This window comes from Hyla sarda, chromosome 4, assembly GCF_029499605.1.
Source record: "Hyla sarda isolate aHylSar1 chromosome 4, aHylSar1.hap1, whole genome shotgun sequence".
In the NCBI taxonomy this organism is placed as follows: domain Eukaryota; kingdom Metazoa; phylum Chordata; class Amphibia; order Anura; family Hylidae; genus Hyla; species Hyla sarda.
The window spans coordinates 220977781-220999792 of NC_079192.1; the positions used below are offsets into that span (position 1 = coordinate 220977781).

The window sequence follows — 22012 nt, forward strand, 5'->3', positions numbered from 1 at the left end:
AGACAACTTAGGGAAAAGGAGGAAGTACTTAGAAAAACAGTAGAAGATGCAGAGTGTACCTTTTTCACAGTCTAGTGAACACAAGGCTTTTGAGGAATTGAAGAAAGCACAAGAGGCACTGGGAGCTTGGCAGAGGGAGAAAGCTCATACTAAGAGTTATGATCTGCGCTCCGGCCACACGCTGGCCGTGAGCTCATGGTCCGGTCTCCTTCTGCTGCCGGCGGGGCTGGGATTCTCATCGTGCCTGTCACTCACCTCCTGCTCCTCCTGCCACCTCCTCTGCCACAAAGTGGGTTGGACTTGCTGCAGCAGGCGGCACCCAGGTCGCTAGACCTGGCACGGCTCGACCACATAGGTGGCTGAGGACATTCGAGGCACAGGTAGGATACGGCAACTCGTGGTCAGGATAGCAGATGTTCAGGGCAGGTGGCACAGAAGCGTAGTCAGGAACATAGCAGGTGGTCAGTAGTCAGGCAGCAAAGGAGCAAGGTCAAGTCAAAGAGCAAAGGGTATGATACAAGGCAAGGCAATACTCAGAAACTCTTTCTCTCAGGCACTAGGGCAACAAAGATCCGGCAAGGAAGTGTGAGAGGTGGAGGAATTTATTAACTGAGCCACAGGTGTTAATTAATGGGTGCACTGGCCCTTTAAATCTCAGAGCTCCGGCGCGCGTGCCCTAGGGGACGGGGACACGCACGCCAGAGCTCTGAGATTTAAAGAGCCAGTGCACCCATTAATTAACACCTGTGGCTCAGTTAATAAATTCCTCCACCTCTCACACTTCCTTGCTGGATCTTTGTTGCCCTAGTGCCTGAGAGTTGCAGAGTTTCTGAGTATTGCCTTGCCGTTTATCATACCCTTTGCTCTTTGACTTGACCTTGCTCCTTTGCCGAATGACTACTGACCACCTGCTATGTTCCTGACTACGCTACTGTGCCGCCTGCCCTGAACATCTGCTATCCTGACCACGAGTTGCCGTATCCTACCTGTGCCTCGAATTTCCTCAGCCACCTATGTGGTTGAGCCGTGCCAGGGGTAGCGACCTGGGTGCCGCCTGCTGCAGCAAGTCCAACCCACTTTGTGGCGGGCTCTGGTGAAAACCAGCGGCACCTTAGACTCCGCTCCCTGGTACGGTCCGTGTCATCAGCCACACAGGCCCAGCGGATCCACTACCACCAGTATTCTGGTCTACTGAAACGTGAGTGTCACAATAAGCTTTTCTTCGCAGGTCATAAATACTTATGTGAAGGGGGAAAGCCTAACAACTTACTGGGGAACTTTTTAAACTCACATGGAGTAAGAAAGGGAATTAACTCTATTGAAAACGAGAATGGGGAAATCACTAAAGATAGGTTAGAGGTTGAGAGGGCTTTTAGAGATTTTTTTCTTAAGTTATATAGATCTAGTCATCAAGCCCATAATAGTGATTTGACAGTTTTTTTGGAAAACCTGAATTTACCTAGAGTGTCTAGAGAGGAAGCCGAGATCTTGAATTCACCAATTACTCTGGAGAAGATGGAGGCAGCAATTTTATCTGCCCCTGATAGATCAGCACTGGGACCTGATGGGTTGCCATTAGGGGTGTATAAAAAAATTAGTTGATGTATTGGCCCCTATTATGTTTGAAGTTTACAATGCATCCTGTAGGGGACATTCTCTCCCAAAATCAATGTTGGAGGCATACATCATACTGAGACCCAAAAAGGATAAAGATGCCATGCTTGTAGCATCATACAGACCAATTTCCCTCTTATATTTGGACATTAAAATACTGTCAAAAATTCTTGCGAAGAGACTGGCTGGGGTTATTAAAAGCTTGGTCCAGGAAGAACAGACTGGGTTTATTCCCCAGAGGTCTCTGTTTGCAAACATTGAGATAGCTTTTGTAAATATTCGGTTAGGAGGGTAAGCTCCGCTCCATCCTGTCTTAAGATGCCACTAGGGCATTTGAAAGGGTGGAGTGGAGCTTCCTATGGGCAGCTCTTAGGGGCTTCGGGTTAGGAGAATCTTTTATCAAATAGATACAACTGTTATACTCATTCCCTAGAGCGAGTCTTATGGTGGGTAACTCCCCCTCTGAATTTTTTTTAGTTATCACAGGGAACCCGACAGGGGTGTCCCCTTTCACCTATGTTATTCGCCTTGTACTTAGAACCATTAGCACTATGATTAGGAGGCTCCCGAGGATTAGAGGGTTTCAGTTAAATGTGGTGGAAAATGTTTATATCCCGGAACCTGACACCCTTGCTGGACAAGAGTTCACAAAAGGTAGCTGTCTGCTGGTGTAAATTACCAATTTCGGTGGTTGGCCGGACTAATCTAACAAAAATGGTCCTTATGCCGCAGTTGCTATATGTGCTGCAGAACTCCCCTGTGTGGATAGCAAAGATTTACTTTCACAGAATACAGCGACTTTTTAGACAATTAGTATGGAGGGGGGGGGGGGGGGGATCAAACTTGAAACATTGCAAAGGGCTAAATCTTCGGGTGGGCTGGCGTTGCATAATCCCTGGCTGTACTATCTCGCCTCGCAACTTCATCAGTTAAGAGGGTGGGCGGAGAAGTCTTTATTGGGGCCTACGGGTCGTTTATTTATGGCTAAACATGGGGGGAGGGTGCCGCTACACATTCTTGAAATTGGAGCCCTGACCAGACCTCCGGACTCCTCTCCCACTATCCTGCTCCTCTGTAGGCTCTGGGGCCATGCGCGTAAGTTACTAGGTATAACGAGTTATTTATCACATACACCGCTGTGGCGTAACCCGAGCTTGCAGGTTTTTTCCTCCTTCGCAGATGCTGGTTATTGGGAGAGGAGGGGATTCTGTGAACTGGGGCAGCTAGCTGTACAGGGGGTTGTGAGATCTTTTGAGGATTTGCAGGAGGAGTTTGTTTTACCGCGCTCCTCATTTTACAGATACCTGCAACTCCGTCATGTGTATGAAACTCAGAATCGGCTACGGCTGATGGAGGTACAGTCTAACAGGGTCCTAGAATCCGTGGTTGCAAAACGGTAATCAGCTGGTGTCATATCTGGGCTATACGGTGAGCTGTTAAATTTCTACCATGAGCGTTTCCCCTTGACGGTTCGTGCAAAATGGGAGAGGGACCTTGGCGGGTTGAGTGATGAGGAATGGACTATAGTGCTCTCTCTTACCCCATCTCTGTCTTTATCGGAGTCTAATAGGCTATCACAATTATTCTTTTTGCATAGAGTGTATAAAACCCCACTATTCCTACATAACATTGGTGTTCGGTCTGACTCTTCTTGCCCCAGGTGTGGTAAGTTGGAGGCCCACCTGTTGCATATGATGTGGACTTGCCCTGTCGTTTACATGCATATTGGAATGAGGTGATACGACTTATTAAGACCATTTACGGGGTAACATTGAGTGCAACTCCTAAGGTGTGTCTCCTTGGCCTTATAGGCTGCGATCAGGATCCCTCCTTGAGAGAAGTGGGAATTTTACGTGTGCTATATCAGGCCAGGAAACTTATAGCGCAGTTCTGGATCAGACCGTCTCCTCCGGGAGTAGCTGATCTTGTTAAAAGAATAGCGCAGATAGTGCGCTTGGAGAAAGGGATATATGTTAAGCGTAAAGTTGTTAGGAAATTTGATGGTATCTGGGGACCCTGGGTGAACCACTTTGACCCCCCATCGACTGATTCATAGATGACTGTACATTCTAAACCTGTCTTCGGAATGTGGTGCTGGCTTGCCTTACGGAGTTCTGTGAGTGTGGCTCTTTTCTCTCTACTTCTTGCGTTTAACTCTGTACCCTCTCTTTGTGGCCTTACTGGAATGTGGCATGTAGATGCTGTTTGTTGCAGCTCTGAGAGTGTCGTGTGAGAGAGACTGACCATTGGGTCTGAAGGTTATTGGAACTTTGGCTTGCTGAACGTGCGTTATGTGCTGTATAGGGGTAGAGACGGATTGTTTCTTTGTGGGGAGGGTGGGGTTTATTGTTTGTATGTTGATTTAAAATGTTTGTAAAATCTTTAATAAAAATTATCTGATTTAAAAAAAAAAATGTGGTGGAAAATAGGATTTCTCCCCACGCCGATGATCTGTTATTATTTGTGCACGGCCGGTTAGTTAATCTCCGTTAATTATTGAGGCTTTTGATATATTTGGAAAACTTTCCAGTTTGGAAATAAATTGGAATAAATTCTTTATTTTACTAATAGACAAGCAGGCACTGGAGGGGTTGTCCCTTTAAAGATCATAGAAGAAAGGGAAGCATTTTAGTACCTAGGGATTAAGATAAGTGGAACCCCAAATAGATTTATTGAAACAAATCTTAAACCATTAATAAGTAAACTAGAGAAAAAAAGATGATAATCTGGCAGAAGTTGCCCTTTTCAATGGCAGACTGAATGGCCCTTATTAAAATGATAGTTTTTCCACAGGTATTGTTATTTATTTTTTATTTTTTTTTAATGCTATGCCAGTATGGATTCCAGAATCCTGGTTTGATCACTTTCATAGAATTCTGAATAAATTTATTTGGGGGAGGAAACGGCCCAGACTCATTCATAGAATTCTGAATAAATTTATTTGGGAGAGGGAACGGCTCAGACTCAAATATGAAGCTTGGTGCACCCCTAAAAGGGAAGGTGGGTTTTTTATGCCGAATTTTAATATTTATTTCTTTGCTAGAATATTGAAGAACATCATTACCCAGGGGGAAAAATCCATTATTAATATTCACTGTAATGTCTTAGCAGACTCTGGTTGTAGTTCTGTTTTTGAAAATTTGGAAGCGGGTCGCTTTCGAATCCCATTCACGTATGCGAGGATGATGGATAAGGGGTGGAGGCTATTTAAGAAATTGATTCATTTTCAAGGGAGCACTTTTTTCTACTTCAATATGGCAAAATAATAGGTTAGAGGAATTTACTGGATGTCTATTCCCGACTGATCTCTGTGGGTGAAATATGGTATTAAACATATCTCACAATTGGTATGTGGGGGACAAATTGTAAGTTTTAAAGTCTTGCAAAACAATTTTGGGGTAAAAAGTTGTCAATACTTTAGATATCAGTAGGTCAAACACGCTTTTGTTTGTACACAAAATAGGAACTTATTTCATATTCAGGAGCATTATTAATGGCACTTCTACACATAGGGGAAGTAAAGAAAAAATTTATGGTTAAGATTTATAGAGATCTTGTTAGAGAATATTCAACTAGGTATGTGATGAAGGCTAAATCACATTGGTCTAAGGATTTGGGTGAAATAACATATAAACACTGGAATTATATTTTGAGGAATGTGGGTAGAATTTCTTTAAACACTAGTTTTCAATTAATTCAGTTGAAAATTATTCATAACTTGTATTTGTCAGTTTTTGGCATTTGGATATTGGGTGGATTCTTCCTGTACTCGGTGCTCAATGGAGAAGGCAGAACTTCTTCATATCCTCTGAGAATGCCCCATTATTCAGAAATATTGGAAAGAAGTTATCAAGCTGATCAATGATACCTTGGGGGGGAACAATTTAATTCTTCAATTCAGCAGGTTATGCAGGGAGTCGAGGGGATTCTGGAAATATGCAACACTAATCACTAAATTGTTATTCTGTGCTTTACTCTTGATTCTGCGGGTATGGCTATCAGACATCTGTCCTAGAAGCTCTGATATGGTAAAGCTGGTGGGTAAAATTAAGGAGTATGAGTCTCTATGCGCCAGGGGTAATGTTAAAAGGAAAACCAAGTTCGACAGTATTTGGCTGGTTTGGAAGCCAGGGTGAGGGAGGGCTTTGTTGCATGGAGAGGAGGTCTCATTAAATTTGCTTGCTAATTTGTTTTTCCCTCTTCTTTCCCTGCTTGAGGGGTGGGTTTATGGGAGTATGTATTAACTAATATTGTAGATGTGACATGGCTTTGCTGTATAGACTATGGGGGAGATCTATCAAAACTTGTGCAAAGGAAAAGTTGCCCATAGCAACCAATCAGATTGCTGCATTCATTTTACAGCAGTCTTGTTAAAAATGAAAGAAGCGAGCTAATTGGTTGCTATGGGCAACTGGGCAACTTTTCCTCTGCACAGGTTTTGATAAATCTCCCCCTGTGTTTTCTCTATTGATGAGTATTGTATTTGTAACATAAAAAAATGGAAAATTTAATAAAATAAATCTTGTTTAATGTTTAAAATCGCCCTATTTTGACCACCTATAAGGTTTTCATTTTTCCGTATACACTGCTGTATGAGGGCTCATTTTTTGCGCCGGGATCTGCACTTTTTATTGATACCAAATTTGCGTATATGAAACTTTTAAATCACTTTTTATAAATTTTTGGGGGAATAAAATGTGACAAAAAAGCAGCAATTTTGGACTTAAAAAAAAAAATGTTTACACCGTTCACTTTACGGGATCATTAACATTATATTTTGATATTTCGGACATTTACGCACGTGGTGATACCAAATATGTTTGTTATTATTATTATTATTATTGTTTACACTTTTTAAGGGTAAAATGGGTAAAAGGGACAATATACATTTTTATTAGGGGCGGGGATTTTTTAAATTTTTTAAACTTTTTTTTTAAACACTTTTTATGTCCCCATAGAGAACTATCTATAGCTGTGATACTCAACTGGTGGACCGTGGTCCAGATCCGGACCGCGGCCGTCAGTCATCCAGACCCCCGGCCGGTTCAGGAAACCGCCCAGAGGAGGCATCCGCTGTCCGCTTTTGTACACCGATACATATGAATAGCTGTTTGCCACAGGAGCGAGGGAACACTCTTCTCCCTGCCCAGCCAGCGCTTCTCCTATGATGCGGGCAGCGCGATTAGTGCTGCCTGCATCATCTGCTCTGCCCAGGCCTGACAAGAAGAGGTATAAAGAGACGTAGTTGTTGGTCAACGGGGTCCACGTCTTCCCCAATATTTAACTTATTCATCCAGCATAATCACAAATATATAGGTCAAATACTATGTGCCAGGGATGTGCTTATATAAAACTTAGCTTTTAATTTATCAAAAATTGCTAAAAAGGTTTTTTTTTGTGTTTAGTGATGTATAAATGATATTTGTTAGATCACTAGTGTCATTGGTCTACACTGGCCTCTGCAGGGCCCAGCCAGTCCAGTGCAACCAATCACCCTAGGCGGCACATGCACACCACAGGGTGATAATAGTTTAAACCACAACGCGTTTCTACCTGCTGGTACTGAGCAGGTGTCCTCAGGAGGTATAGACAGTGATCATATAAATAATTTGCTAGAGGATTGTTATATCCCTACTAGCTCCACAATTACAGCTAAAAGAAAATTCTAGCTCAATGATCAGACCGCTATCATGATAGATAATAATACCACATAAGTTGACATGGGTGCCTGTAAAAAAGAATATTTCTTCTATCCCTACAGTATTTGCTCATTCGGAGCCTATACAGCTTAGGAACCTGTGGGGAGAAATAATATAGGCTTTCCCTAGTAGTCACACGTGGTGTATAGTTGCAGTCTGGGGCAATCTGCCTCCGTGATCTCCACCTGCAAAAAAAATGAGGGTATCGATGTTGAACATATTCCCTGTGGAGAGATAGACCAGTACTGTGTTCTAACAGACTGTATGCAACTCACGGTTAGTTGTAAGCAGAGTGCTTAGACGCGTCCCCGCTCTCCGCTGGGTGCCGGAAGTGTCCGGACACTCTCACCTGATGCGGTGAGATGTGGCGTCTGTCGTCACTTCCGCCGGCAGGGCTGCTTTATTCAGCGCGGCGCGCACCGCCCTCTGTGACGCAACCAGATGGGCGTGCGTAACTATTGTAAACAAACACACGCCGCGCTGACACCAATGAAAGCAGATGCCGGGAGTGACAGTTAAATTAGCAAGTGAAGTTAGTAAATCCCCAGTGGCGGATCCCAACATTGGTATATCACTATATTAGACCAGGTATGCTGCATAGTAGGGACTTGAATCATTAGATTTAAGGGCAAGTTGATGAACAATGGCTCACTATTTGTACCTGTGTGTGCTAGAGAGCTCATTATATTCCAATGAGGTGTATCAAAAGAGTAATGTTTGATTATGTTATTAGATAAGATATTAGGGATCAGCCAGATCACGCACCAAAACTGTTTTTGTATTTATTTTGTTCGGAGTGTAATTATATAAGCGACATGGGGGGGATGGATAGCCCTATGGGGATATTGACAGTGGTTAATGGGGCCCTAGGGAACCTATCCTTACCCTATTATACTCTATAGAGTCGACCCTAGGCCTAGGCGGGGGGGCCGCCCTAAAAAGGGCGGTCCCGCACAGGAACCTCCTACTCTGTATCTATAATACCCTCTCTAGGGGGAGGAGGTGAGTAATTACTCCTGTCCGACCTACTAAGGTCGTCCCTAACTGCCTAGTGGTCACCTCAACAGGAACACCCATGTCGCACTATAAGAAACAAGCAAATTGTAATTGTTCATTTAACCCCCATGGTGAGATGGAATTCAAATTGTAGATCCATCTACACTCTTTTTGTAAGAGCAACCTATCAAGGTTGCCCTTTCTTTCTGAAGGAATTATTCTCTCAATGCCCACAAATTTGATATCACCGACTGCTCCTCCGTGTACTGTATTGACATGGATTGCTACTGGTGTATCACGTGAGTGCCGTATGTCACCTATATGCTCCAATATTCGTTTTTTGAAAGGGCGGATGGTTTTACCAACATAAAGCATAGGGCATGTGCATACAGCTACATAGATCACAGACACGGTGGAGCAGTTGATGAACTGTTTGATCCCATAGGTAGATGTAGGGACCATCGCTGTCTTACAGATATGTTGAAAAGCGCGACAATGGCCACACTGAAAACAGCCTTGTGGTGGTTTCTGTTTGTTTAGCCACGTCTGACCCTGTAAATTCAGATTATCTAGATGGCTGTGTACCAGTAAATCACCCAGGCTTTTTCCTCTTCTGTAGGTGATCTCTGGCTTTGTTCCCACTATTTCGTGCAAGTCAGGGTCCATTCTCAGAATTTCCCAATGATGATTGATGATATCCCGTATTGGTGTTGCTAATTTATCATATGTGGCAATAATTCTGGCTGGTTGCATTGTAGCTTCTGTAGGTGGTTTGGGGCTAAGGAGCTCGGTGCGTGATCTGGCAGATGCCTCTCTATATGCCTGAGTGAGGATGTGTTGGGGATAACCCCTCTCCCGAAATCGTGCCGTCATGTCTCGGGCCTCTCTCTTATAGTCTTTTGTCCTCGAACAATTCCTCCTGAGGCGTAAGAACTGCCCCTTCGGGATCCCCCTTTTGAGGGGGCCCGGGTGGCAGCTCTCCCACCTCAGGAGGCTGTTCGTAGATGTTAATTTCCGATGTATAGTACTTTGTAAAGTGTGGTCAGAATCAATGAAAATTTTTATATCTAAAAAGGCTAATTCTTTGGTCTGAGTTTCATACGTGAAGAAAAGCCCTATATCATTGTTGTTTATAGATTGTACCAATTGGCCAAATTCTTCAGAGGTCCCATTCCACAGTACGAACACATCATCGATAAATCTAAGCCAAATCATGGCTGATTCACTGAAGTGTTCCTGTTCGTCGTGGAACAGGGTGGTCGCTTCCCACCAGCCCAGGGTGAGGTTTGCATAGCTGGGGGCACAAGGCTCTGCCATGGGGAGCCCTTGTGCCCCCAGCTATGCAAACCTCACCCTGGGCTGGTGGGAAGCGACCACCCTGTTCCACGACGAACAGGAACACTTCAGTGAATCAGCCATGATTTGGCTTAGATTTATCGATGATGTGTTCGTACTGTGGAATGGGACCTCTGAAGAATTTGGCCAATTGGTACAATCTATAAACAACAATGATATAGGGCTTTTCTTCACGTATGAAACTCAGACCAAAGAATTAGCCTTTTTAGATATAAAAATTTTCATTGATTCTGACCACACTTTACAAAGTACTATACATCGGAAATTAACATCTACGAACAGCCTCCTGAGGTGGGAGAGCTGCCACCCGGGCCCCCTCAAAAGGGGGATCCCGAAGGGGCAGTTCTTACGCCTCAGGAGGAATTGTTCGAGGACAAAAGACTATAAGAGAGAGGCCCGAGACATGACGGCACGATTTCGGGAGAGGGGTTATCCCCAACACATCCTCACTCAGGCATATAGAGAGGCATCTGGCAGATCACGCACCGAGCTCCTTAGCCCCAAACCACCTACAGAAGCTACAATGCAACCAGCCAGAATTATTGCCACATATGATAAATTAGCAACACCAATACGGGATATCATCAATCATCATTGGGAAATTCTGAGAATGGACCCTGACTTGCACTAAATAGTGGGAACAAAGCCAGAGATCACCTACAGAAGAGGAAAAAGCCTGGGTGATTTACTGGTACACAGCCATCTAGATAATCTGAATTTACAGGGTCAGACGTGGCTAAACAAACAGAAACCACCACAAGGCTGTTTTCAGTGTGGCCATTGTCGCGCTTGTCAACATATCTGTAAGACAGCGATGGTCCCTACATCTACCTATGGGATCAAACAGTTCATCAACTGCTCCACCGTGTCTGTGATCTATGTAGCTGTATGCACATGCCCTATGCTTTATGTTGGTAAAACCATCCGCCCTTTCAAAAAACGAATATTGGAGCATATAGGTGACATACGGCACTCACGTGATACACCAGTAGCAATCGATGTCAATACAGTACACGGGGGAGCAGTCGGTGATATCAAATTTGTGGGCATTGAGAGAATAATTCCTTCAGAAAGAAAGGGCAACCTTGATAGGTTGCTCTTACAAAAAGAGTGTAGATGGATCTACAATTTGAATTCCATCTCACCATGGGGGTTAAATGAACAATTACAATTTGCTTGTTTCTTATAGTGCGACATGGGTGTTCCTGTTGAGGTGACCACTAGGCAGTTAGGGACGACCTTAGTAGGTCGGACAGGAGTAATTACTCACCTCCTCCCCCTAGAGAGGGTATTATAGATACAGAGTAGGAGGTTCCTGTGCGGGACCGCCCTTTTTAGGGCGGCCCCCCCGCCTAGGCCTAGGGTCGACTCTATAGGGTATAATAGGGTAAGGATAGGTTCCCTAGGGCCCCATTAACCACTGTCAATATCCCCATAGGGCTATCCATCCCCCCCATGTCGCTTATATAATTACACTCCGAACAAAATAAATACAAAAACTGTTTTGGTGCGTGATCTGGCTGATCCCTAATATCTTATCTAATAACATAATCAAACATTACTCTTTTGATACACCTCATTGGAATATAATGAGCTCTCTAGCACATACAGGTACAAATAGTGAGCCATTATTCATCAACTTGCCCTTAAATCTAATGATTCAAGTCCCTACTATGCAGCATACCTGGTCTAATATAGTGATATACCAATGTTGGGATCCGCCACTGGGGATTTACTAACTTCACTTGCTAATTTAACTGTCACTCCCGGCATCTGCTTTCATTGGTGTCAGCGCGGCGTGTGTTTGTTTACAATAGTTACGCACGCCCATCTGGTTGCGTCACAGAGGGCGGTGCGCGCCGCGCTGAATAAAGCAGCCCTGCCGGCGGAAGTGACGACAGACGCCACATCTCACCGCATCAGGTGAGAGTGTCCGGACACTTCCGCCACCCAGCGGAGAGCGGGGACGCGTCTAAGCACTCTGCTTACAACTAACCGTGAGTTGCATACAGTCTGTTAGAACACAGTACTGGTCTATCTCTCCACAGGGAATATGTTCAACATCGATACCCTCATTTTTTTTGCAGGTGGAGATCACGGAGGCAGATTGCCCCAGACTGCAACTATACACCACGTGTGACTACTAGGGAAAGCCTATATTATTTCTCCCCACAGGTTCCTAAGCTGTATAGGCTCCGAATGAGCAAATACTGTAGGGATAGAAGAAATATTCTTTTTTACAGGCACCCATGTCAACTTATGTGGTATTATTATCTATCATGATAGCGGTCTGATCATTGAGCTAGAATTTTCTTTTAGCTGTAATTGTGGAGCTAGTAGGGATATAACAATCCTCTAGCAAATTATTTATATGATCACTGTCTATACCTCCTGAGGACACCTGCTCAGTACCAGCAGGTAGAAACGCGTTGTGGTTTAAACTATTATCACCCTGTGGTGTGCATGTGCCGCCTAGGGTGATTGGTTGCACTGGACTGGCTTGGCCCTGCAGAGGCCAGTGTAGACCAATGACACTAGTGATCTAACAAATATCATTTATACATCACTAAACACTAAAAAAAACCTTTTTAGCATTTTTTGATAAATTAAAAGCTAAGTTTTATATAAGCACATCCCTGGCACATAGTATTTGCCCTATATGTTTCTGACAAGAAGAGGCCAGTGCAGTGGAGCATCGCCGAGACCTGGGCCACAGGGAAGTGTGCAGAGCCGGGCCGTCTGCGGGGCCAGCCATCTGCGCCCGGCGCCAGTGAAAGTGAGAGTAAGAATAATGCAGGGGTCTTGGAGGGGGGGGGGGGATTGTTAGGGCAGAAGGGAATAAAGAGGTATATGGGGGGGGGCAGCTCAAAGATGTAAAGATGAATGATGCAAGGGGCTAAAGATGGTGGGGTGTTAGAGCAGAAGGTGACAGATGGGTCTGGGGGCTGCAGAAAAGTTTAAAGAAGAATAATGCATGGATTGTGAGCAGGTGTTAGGGCAGAAGGGGATAGAGGGGTCTGGGGGGCAGAGAAGTGTAAAGGAAAATGATGCAGGGGTCTTGGGGGTGGAGGGTGTTTGGGCAGAAGGGAATAGAGGGGTCAGGGGAGCAGAAAAGTCTAAAGAAGAACGATGCAGGGGTCTTGGAGGGCAGAGGAGTCTGGAGGAGGACTTAGGGGCCTATCCACATTGAGGACATTCCTCCGGCAGAAATCCGCTTGCAGCAGAGTCCAGTTGTTTTCAATGGGATTCTGCTGCTCTGTGCAGAATTGCCACAGTGGAATTCCCCCAGCAAAATGGACGTACACCATGTTTGTTCTTTGGGTGGATGTCCATTCTGCCGGAGAAATTCCGTCAGACTGCATTGTCATCTATAGAGATGGCGCACATCCATGCAGTCCTATCGCCAATGGCTTCTGTGGCGCCTGCAGCAAGTGGACATTCCCTGACTAAATGTCCACAGTGTGGAGAAGCCTTTAGTGGTCTGCACGAGGAGGGGAAAAATGGGTCTGTGGGGAGTACAGGGGTGGGATTCTGACAAACAGAGGAAACAGTGTCTGGCAGTATTATTTTTAGGGGTCATGATGTCTGGCAGGGTTATAATGATTATTGTTGTCATGCAGAGGATGAAGATCTATTAACAAAGCAATCAATGAAGCGCGGGCGTCAGACTCTGCAGAGGAAGATGGAGCTGAAAGAAGACAAAGACCAGAGGAAGAAGAAAAGTAAAGACAACAGAGAAGACATCTCCTATGAGTCCTTATACAATTGTTTATTCTCCTGTCTGTCCCATCAGAGTCACTTGTAATTTCTGCAGTGATGATGGGTGACACTGAACCCCAATCTGTGGCTGTCCAACTGTCACAAAACTACAACTCCCATAATACCTGAAGCTTTGCAACAGCTGGAGAATCACTTAAACTGAGGTGATTTTAGAGTATGCAGCCTATGTTATTTTAATGGGTGTCTGACTTCTGCGACACCCACCATAAAAAAAATGGGCTTCATAGTCTAATATGCCCGGACCTATTTTTGCCTCCAGTCCACCCCCCGGAAGTATGTGTATTACAGGTATTTCCCAACCTTTAACTCTACAGTTTCAAAATTACAGCTACCATCATGCTCTTCTGTCTGCATAATGGAAGTTGTGGTTTTGGGCAGTCATAGTGGCACAGTTCATATGGAGGGCAGGCATAGTGGCACAGTTAAGGGACACAGGTATAATTCGGGTTAGCGCACAGTGGCAGTATAATATTTGGGGGCACAGCATGTGGTAGTTTTATACTCAGGGGCACAGTGGGGGGCAGCATTATAATCAGGGGAACAATGTGTGGCAGTATTATACGCATAAACAGGATGTGTGGCAGTATTATATCAGGGACATGGAGTTTGAAGCATTCTATTTAGGTACACAGAATTTGGCAGTATTATATTCAGGGGCACAGTGTGTGACATTATCTTCTGGGGCACAGTGTGAGGCAGCATTATAATCAGGGGCACAATGTGTGTCAGTATTATACTCAGGGGCACGGTGTGTGGCAGTATTATACTCAGGGGCATGGTGTGCAGCAGTATTATACTCGGGCACAGTGTGTGGCAGTATACCCAGGAGCACAATGTGTGGCAGTATTCTATCAGGGGCATGGTGTTTGACAGCATTCTATTTAGGTACACAGCATATGGCAGTATTATGCCAGGTGCACAGTGTGTGGCAGTATTATACCAGAGGCACAGTGTGTGGCAGTATTATACCAGGGGCACAGTGTGTGTCAGTATTATACCAGGGGCACAGTGTGTGGCAATTGGAGAACGATTATGACTCATTTATAATGTTTTATAACAGGCAGCGCCTATTTCTGGTATATTTGCGGCTGCTAGGTGTGAACCAGGTCTTAGTGTTTAGCTTGGACGTTTACCGGTAGTTGAGTACCCCTGATCTATAGAAATCATTTGATTTCTAATACTGTTCAGTGCTATGCATAGGGTATAGCACTGATCAGTATTATCGGCGATCTTCTGCTCTGGTCTGCTCAATCTCAGACCAGAGCAGAAGACCCCTGGAGACGGCCGGAGGCAGGTGAGGGGACCTCCGGACGCCATTTTAGATGATCGGATCCCCGTGGAACTGAGGGGTTAATGACGGACATCAGGGCGATCGCTCATGTCCACCATTAGCAGCCGGGACCTGCAGTGCATGACGCTAGCACCGCTCCGATGCTCGCGGTCATGTACAGGACGTAAATGTCCGTTCTGGTGCGTGATGTACCTCCTCATCAAGACGTACATTTACATCCCGCAGACAGCAGGCGCCGGCAGAACAAGCTGGCATTTAGACTGCTCAGAAATGCCGCAACTCCATAGACGGCAATGCATCTCCGAGCGGATTCTGCAGAAAGAATTGAGCGGAGGCTGGAATCAGAATTTCCGTAGCAAAATGTTTCTGCTGCACAAATTCCACTTTGTGCACTGTAAAGCAGAGTCCCATTTCTGAGCTGAATTCAGTCTTGTGAGCATAGCCTTAGGGAGAAGTTACTAACAGTGGCTTTTAATACGCTGGTCTTAAGTTAAACCTGCTCAGTAAAGGATTGGGTTGGCATGCACCTCTTAATAAATTCAACTGCATCTAAGAAATGCCATGATGCTAGCAGTCTTAACTAGTAGTAAATTTGTTGTGTGTGATTTCCACACCCCTCTGTTGTATATCGGCTACTTGGTGAGCAAACCACAGAGCTGTGAAGAGTAATAACATTTTCCTGCAAACCTTAGGGGTGCACAAACATTTGTCACTATTTACAGATCTGTGCCAGGCACAGACTTTAATAACTGTCCGTTAATGGTACATTTACAGCTTTACCATGCACACTTGTCTCCTGTGTTATTTTTTGGAGTAAGAAAACAAGTTACAAATTTTACCAAATTTTAGATGCAACTTTTCAACCTATGCAATGTCTACTAAAAAACACATGTAAACTGAATGATAAATGTCAGCCAAATTATTGAAACATTTTGGCACTTGGAAACAAAAGATAACTTTAATAATTATTTTTCTCAGGTTGGGTTTGATGCTGTTAGAGTTTTTAACAAAAGAACAAAGGCTCTACGAAAAAGAAACAAACTTCTCAAGATAAAAGAGTTAACAGCAAGTCAGGTACTGTAAGTCCTAGTGGCAAATAGTTTGTATATAATGTATTTACAGTCAGCAAAATAATCCTTTGATGTATACTCAACCACTAAAAGATTCTTATAGTAGACTGTGTAAATATATATTTTTAGAATGGGATCAAAAGAAACTCTGCTACTGATGAAGATTCTGAATCAGATGAAGAAAAGGATGATTATGGAACAGAAAGAAAAGAAGTCAATGCCAATGACTTAAATATGCAAGTAGACTGGAATACAGAGTTCCCCGACAGTGTATCTATTCCAGTGGTCACAATACACAGTGTCATTTTAGATTTTGGACAAGTAAGCTTTATTGATGTGGTAGCCGTGGATTGTCTAAAGGGGGTAAGTAAAAGATAGAGCCTCTTTCTACAAAAGTTACACAAAAAAACTTATATATATATATATATATATGTATATATCTTTGCAAATTTTAGTTTATTTCAATAAATAAATACATTTTATATATATAATATATATATATTTTTTTTTTGTAAAACTGTAATATGTTGAGTAATAATTACATTGTACGACTGAAGCCCTATTGTGTGGATAGAAACCACTATCAACACAGTAGGCATAACATTACAGGAGTACTCCGGCCCTTAGACATCTTATCCCCTATTTAAAGGATAGGGGATAAGATGCCTGATTGCAGGGGTCCTGCCGCCGGGGACCCCAGCAATCTTTCATGCAGCACCCTGCTATCATCAGCCTCCGGAGCTAACATTAATTTGTGTCTGATGAATCACGTTCACGGGACCAGAGTATTGTGACTCCACGGCTCCGCCCCCTCAATGCAAGCCTATGGGAGGGGGCATGGCAGCTGCCAAGCCCCCTCCCATAGGCTTGCATTGAGGGGGCAGAGTGTGACGTCACACGGGGGCGGAGCCGGGATGTCACGATACTCTGGCCCTGTGATCGTGATTCATCAGACTGGGAGCGATGTTCGCTCCTGAAGCTGATGATAATGGGGTGCTACATGAAAGATTGCGGGGGTCCCCAGCGGCGGGACTCCCACAATCAGGCATCTTATCCCCTATCCTTTGGATAGGGGATAAGATGTCATAGGGCCGGAATACCCCTTTAAAATCACTTGCCTAATACTGTGCCACTCAAACAGCTCTGACTTATCAAAATATCAACTCCATAAGACCTCTGAAGATGTCCTGTGGTATGTTGCACTAAGATGTTAGCATCAGTTGCTTTAAGGACTGTAAGTTGCAAAGTAGTAACTCCATGGATCAGACTTATTTTTTGGGCACATCCCACATATGATAAATTAGATTTAGGTCTATGGAATTTTTAGGCCAAACCAACAACCTTAAGGCTGGAATTCCACTTTTTTTTTTTTGGGGGGGGGGGAAACGCCAAGTTTTTCGGCTCCTTCGTGGTTTTGCAAAATCGCAGCATGTTGAGCCTATGGTGTTATTTTCCCTGAAATCGTGGCGTTTTTCTCCCATAGAAGTCTATGGGAGTGAAAAAACGCTAAGAAAAACGCCATGTGGGTTTTAACGTTGGCGTTTTTTCAGGCGTTTTTTATTCTCTTTTGGACTGTAGCGATCCAAAAATGGATGGAGATACCTTTTTTGATAACATTTCATAGGGTGCCATTAAAAAATAATAAAGAAGATACAGTAGTGATGGAAAAAATAGTATTTAACAAAATTTATCTTTTTATAACAACATTTTTCATTAATTTTTAAACAGGGATCAATTTATGTGTGCGGGCAGGGCACTAAAAATGTCGCTGACAATAATTAAAATGTAGTGTGTGTGTGTTTTTCACTTTTTTTTCTTTATTTTTTAGGTGGTACTACTACTCACAGTATGGAACACACTGTTCCATGATGGGAGTAGTAGTTCCTGTACTAATTGACAGATCGCCCCGGTTCCCTTGCGATCTTTCTGTATAATTTATAGATGCGGCAGCCGCTCTTCTATGGTCACTTGCACTGCCTTATATATACACCTATTCTTATGGTTACAGCCAATCACAGCTATGTGGGAAATATGAATAGGTGTATATATATATATGTCAGTGCAGGGGACCATAGAAGAGCGGCTGGCCGCATCTATACATTATACAGGAGGATCACAGCGGGTGTCAGGAGTGACATTCGCTGTGATTAGAGATGAGCGAATTTCCAGTAAATTCGATTCGTCACGAACTTCTCGGCTCGGCAGTTGATGGATTATCCTGCATAAATGAGTTCAGCTTTCAGGTGCTCCCGTGGGCTGGAAAAGGTGGATACAGTCCTAGGAGACTCTTTCCAGCCCACCGGAGCACCTGAAAGCTGAACTAATTTATGCAGGATAAGTCATCAACTGCCGAGCCGAGAAGTTCGTGACGAATCGAATTTACTGTAAATTCGCTCATCTCTAGCTGTGATCTTTCCTTAACTGCAGGTACTACTACTCCCAAAATGGAGCGCACTCTGCTCAATGCTGTGAGCTGTAGTACCTGCATTAAAAGACAGATCTCAACAGGTGTAAGAAGTTACACTCACTGCGATCTGTCTATTAATGCAGGTACTACATCTCCCAGCATGGAGCAGAGTGTGCTCCATGATGGGAGTAGTAGTACCTGCAGTTAAGGACAGATCACAGCGGGTATCACTCCTGACAACCGCTGTGATCGTCCTATCTATTGCAGAGATGTGGAGGGCTTTCTCCTAGGGCTGGGCGGTACACAGTCATACCGAATTTTTCCCATGCCGCAATACTGGTCGGGCCCCTCACCCCTCGAATGAATTATCACCTGCAGATGAGTTGCGGCGGCGCTTTAAATGATTAAATGAATGACATGCGGGCCGCCGGCGCTTTAAATCAATGACTTGCGGCCATGGCGCTTTAAATCATTAAGTTGCGGGCCGCAGTGCTTTAAATGAATGACATGCGGGCCGCCGGTGCTTTAAATGATTATGTTGCGGCCACGGCGCTTTAAATTAATGACATGCGGGACGCCGGCGCTTTAAATGAATGACATGCGGGCCACCGGCGCTTTAAATAAATGGCTTGCGGCCGTGGTGCTTTAAATGAATGACATGCGAGCCGCCAGCGCTTTAAATGATTAAGTTGCGGGCAGCGGTGCTTTAAATGAATGACATGTGGCCTGCGGTGCTTTTGTAGTTTGAAGACATGCGGGCCGCTGGCGCTTTAAATGATTAACTTGCGGGCCGCAGCACTTTAAATGAATGACATGCGGGCCGCGGCGCAATTGTAGTTTTATTATATGTGTATATCTTGCTGTAACTGGCACGGGCTGGGATTCTGCAGGTTAACTGGCAATCACGTCAGCGCCGCTTATGAATATTCGTCCCCCCCTCCCTCCAGTTAGGAGCGGCGAAGCGGGGGAGAACTGGAGGGAGGGGGGATGAATATTCATAAGCGGCGCTGATGTCAGATCCAGTTAACCTGCAGAAGGCCCGCCCATGCCAGTTGCAGAAGCCCCGCCCATGTCAGTTACGGTAAGATATACACATAGAATAAAACTACAATTGCGGGCGAACGGCTGGGCGGATCCAGGCAAGGTAGGGATTATTGGAATTAGCGTCTCCCACACTATCCATCAGTACCTGTGGATAGTGCGGGAGACAGTTTTCCTTTAATCGTTTCCAGTGCCGCGGTCTGCATCTCATTAATTTAAAGCACCGCGACCCGCATTTCATTAATTTAAAGCGCCGGGGCCTGGAGGAGGGGGGGGGGGGTTAAAGAAATATAGCAGCGTCTGGGGGTCATATATGATCAGTTCCTCGGGAGTGGGGGGATACTGTTAAATACCGTGGAACCGCCATAACAGGCAAAAATACCGTGATATGCATTTTTGGTCATACCGCCCAGCCCTACTTTCTCCTGCGCTCCGCATCTCTGCTCTATACTCCGGCCAGTGATATGAATAGAAAATCACTCATTCATGTTTCCCTCTGAGAGCAGTGATTGGCTGCAACCATCCGGCCAATCCCCACTCTGGGCGGAAAATATGAAAGAGTGATGTTCTGTTCACATCACTGGCCAGAGTATAGTGCAGAGATGTGAGCGCTGTATAGAGCTGCTCCGCTACTATATTATGGCGATATGTCTATTAGTACAGGTACTACTACTCCCATCATGGAACAGTCTGTTCCATGCTGGGAGTAGTAGTACTACCTGAAAAATGTAAAAAAAAAAATTTGAGAAAAAAAAGTAACACGCATACACACTTTATTAAAAAGCACTGTTAGTTCCAAAGTGCACAGTGTCTTCTATAATTTAATTTAGAGCTAGTCGCCACACCAAACTAAGTAATCAAGAGAGAAGGACTTTAACCTCTTAAGGACCCAGCCCATTTTCACCTTAAAGGGGTACTCCGCCTCTGGCATCTTATCCCCTATCCAAAGGATAGGGGATAAGATGTTAGATTGCCGCGGTCCCGCTGCTGGGGACCCCGGGGATCGCTGCTGCAGCACCCCGCTATCATTACTGCGCAGAGCGAGATTGCTCTGCACGTAATGACGGGCAATACAGGGGCCGGAGCATCGTTACGTCACGGCTCCGCCCCTCGCGACGTCACAGCCCGCCCCCGTCAATACAAGTCTATGGGAGGGGGCGTGGTGGTCGTCACGCCCCCTGCCATAGACTTGCATTAAGGGGACGGGCCGTGATTTCATGAGGGGCGGAGCCATGATGTCACGCTGCTCCGGCCCCTGTATCGCCGATCATTACGCACAGAGCGAACTCGCTCTGTGCAGTAATGATAGCCGGGTGGCGCAGCAGCGATCCCCGGGGTCCCCAGCATCGGGACCGCGGCAATCTAACATCTTATCCCCTATCCTTTGGATAGGGGATAAGATGCCAGAGGCGGAGTACCCCTTTAAGGACCCGGCCATTTTTTGCACATCTGACCACTATCACTTTAAGCATTAATAACTCTGGGATGCCTTTACTTTTCATTCTGATTCCGATATTGTTTTTTCGTGACATAGTCTACTTTATGTTAGTGGTAACATTTTGTCGATACTTGCATCATTTCTTTGTGAAAAATTCCCAAATTTGATGAAAAAATTGAAAATGTAGCAATTTTATAACTTTGAAACTTTGAAACATTACAAGGAAAATGGACATAACTTATAACTTTGAAACATTATAAGGAAAATGGACATCCCAAATAAATTATATATTGATTCACATATACAATATGTCTACCTTATGATGACATCATAAAGTTGACATGTTTTTACTTTTGGAAGACATCAGAGGGCTTTAAAGTTCAGCAGCAATTTTCCAATTTTTCACAAAATTTTCTAAATCAGAATTTTTCAGGGACCAGTTCAGTTTTGAAGTGGATTTGAAGGGCCTTCATATTAGAAATACCCCACAAATGACCCCATTATAAAAAACTGCACCCCTCAAAGTATCCAAAATGACATTCAGTAAGTGTGTTAACCCTTTAGGTGTTTCACAGGAATAGCAGCAAAGTGAAGGAGGAAATTAAAAATCTTCATTTTTTACACTTGCATGTTCTTGTAGACCCAGCTTTTGAATTTTTACAAGGGGTAATAGGAGAAAAAGCCCCCCAACATTTGTAACCCAATATCTCTCGAGTAAGGAAGTACCTCATATGTGTATGTCAAGTGTTCGGCGTGTGCAGTAGAGAGCTCAGAAGGGAAGGAGTAACAATGGGATTTTGGAGAATGAATTTTGCTGAAATGGTTTTTGGGGGGCATGTCGCATTTAGGAAGCCCCTATGGTGCCAGAACAGCAGAAACCCCCCACATGGCATACCATTTTGGAAACTACACCCCTCAAGGCACGTAACAAGGGGTCCAGTGAGCCTTAATACCCCACAGGTGTTTGATGACTTTTCGTTAAATGTGTAAATGTGTGTAAATGGAAAAAAAAAAAGTGCAGTTTTTCCCAAATTTACAATTTTTACAAAGGGTAATGGGAGAAAATGCCCCCCAAAATTTGTAACCCCATCTCTTCTGAGTATGGAAATACCCCATGTTAGGACGTAATATGCTCTGCAGGCGAACTACAATGCTCAGAAGAGAAGGAGTCACATTTGGCTTTTGGAAAGCAAATTTTGCTGAAATGGTTTTTGGGGGCATATCGCATTTAGGAAGCCCCTGTGGTGCCAGAACAGAAAAAAAAAACACATGGCATACTATTTTGGAAACTACACCCCTTAAGGAACGAAACAAGGGGTA

At 44.4% G+C, this 22012-nt stretch overlaps 1 protein-coding gene across 6 annotated transcripts in view; it reads left to right on the plus strand.

Moving 5' to 3' along the window:
- LOC130368994 (pendrin-like) overlaps positions 1–22012 on the plus strand; it is a 222433-nt gene that overhangs the window by 171244 nt on the left and 29177 nt on the right. For all 6 annotated transcript variants that reach the window (XR_008892636.1, XM_056573591.1, XM_056573592.1 and 3 more), the window contains 2 exons: positions 15715–15810; positions 15936–16169. Coding sequence is in view for 5 of the 6 variants with exons in the window: in XM_056573591.1 (XP_056429566.1) it covers positions 15715–15810; positions 15936–16169 (330 nt within the window). In the remaining variant the exon portion in view is untranslated. The remainder of the gene's footprint in view (positions 1–15714; positions 15811–15935; positions 16170–22012) is intronic.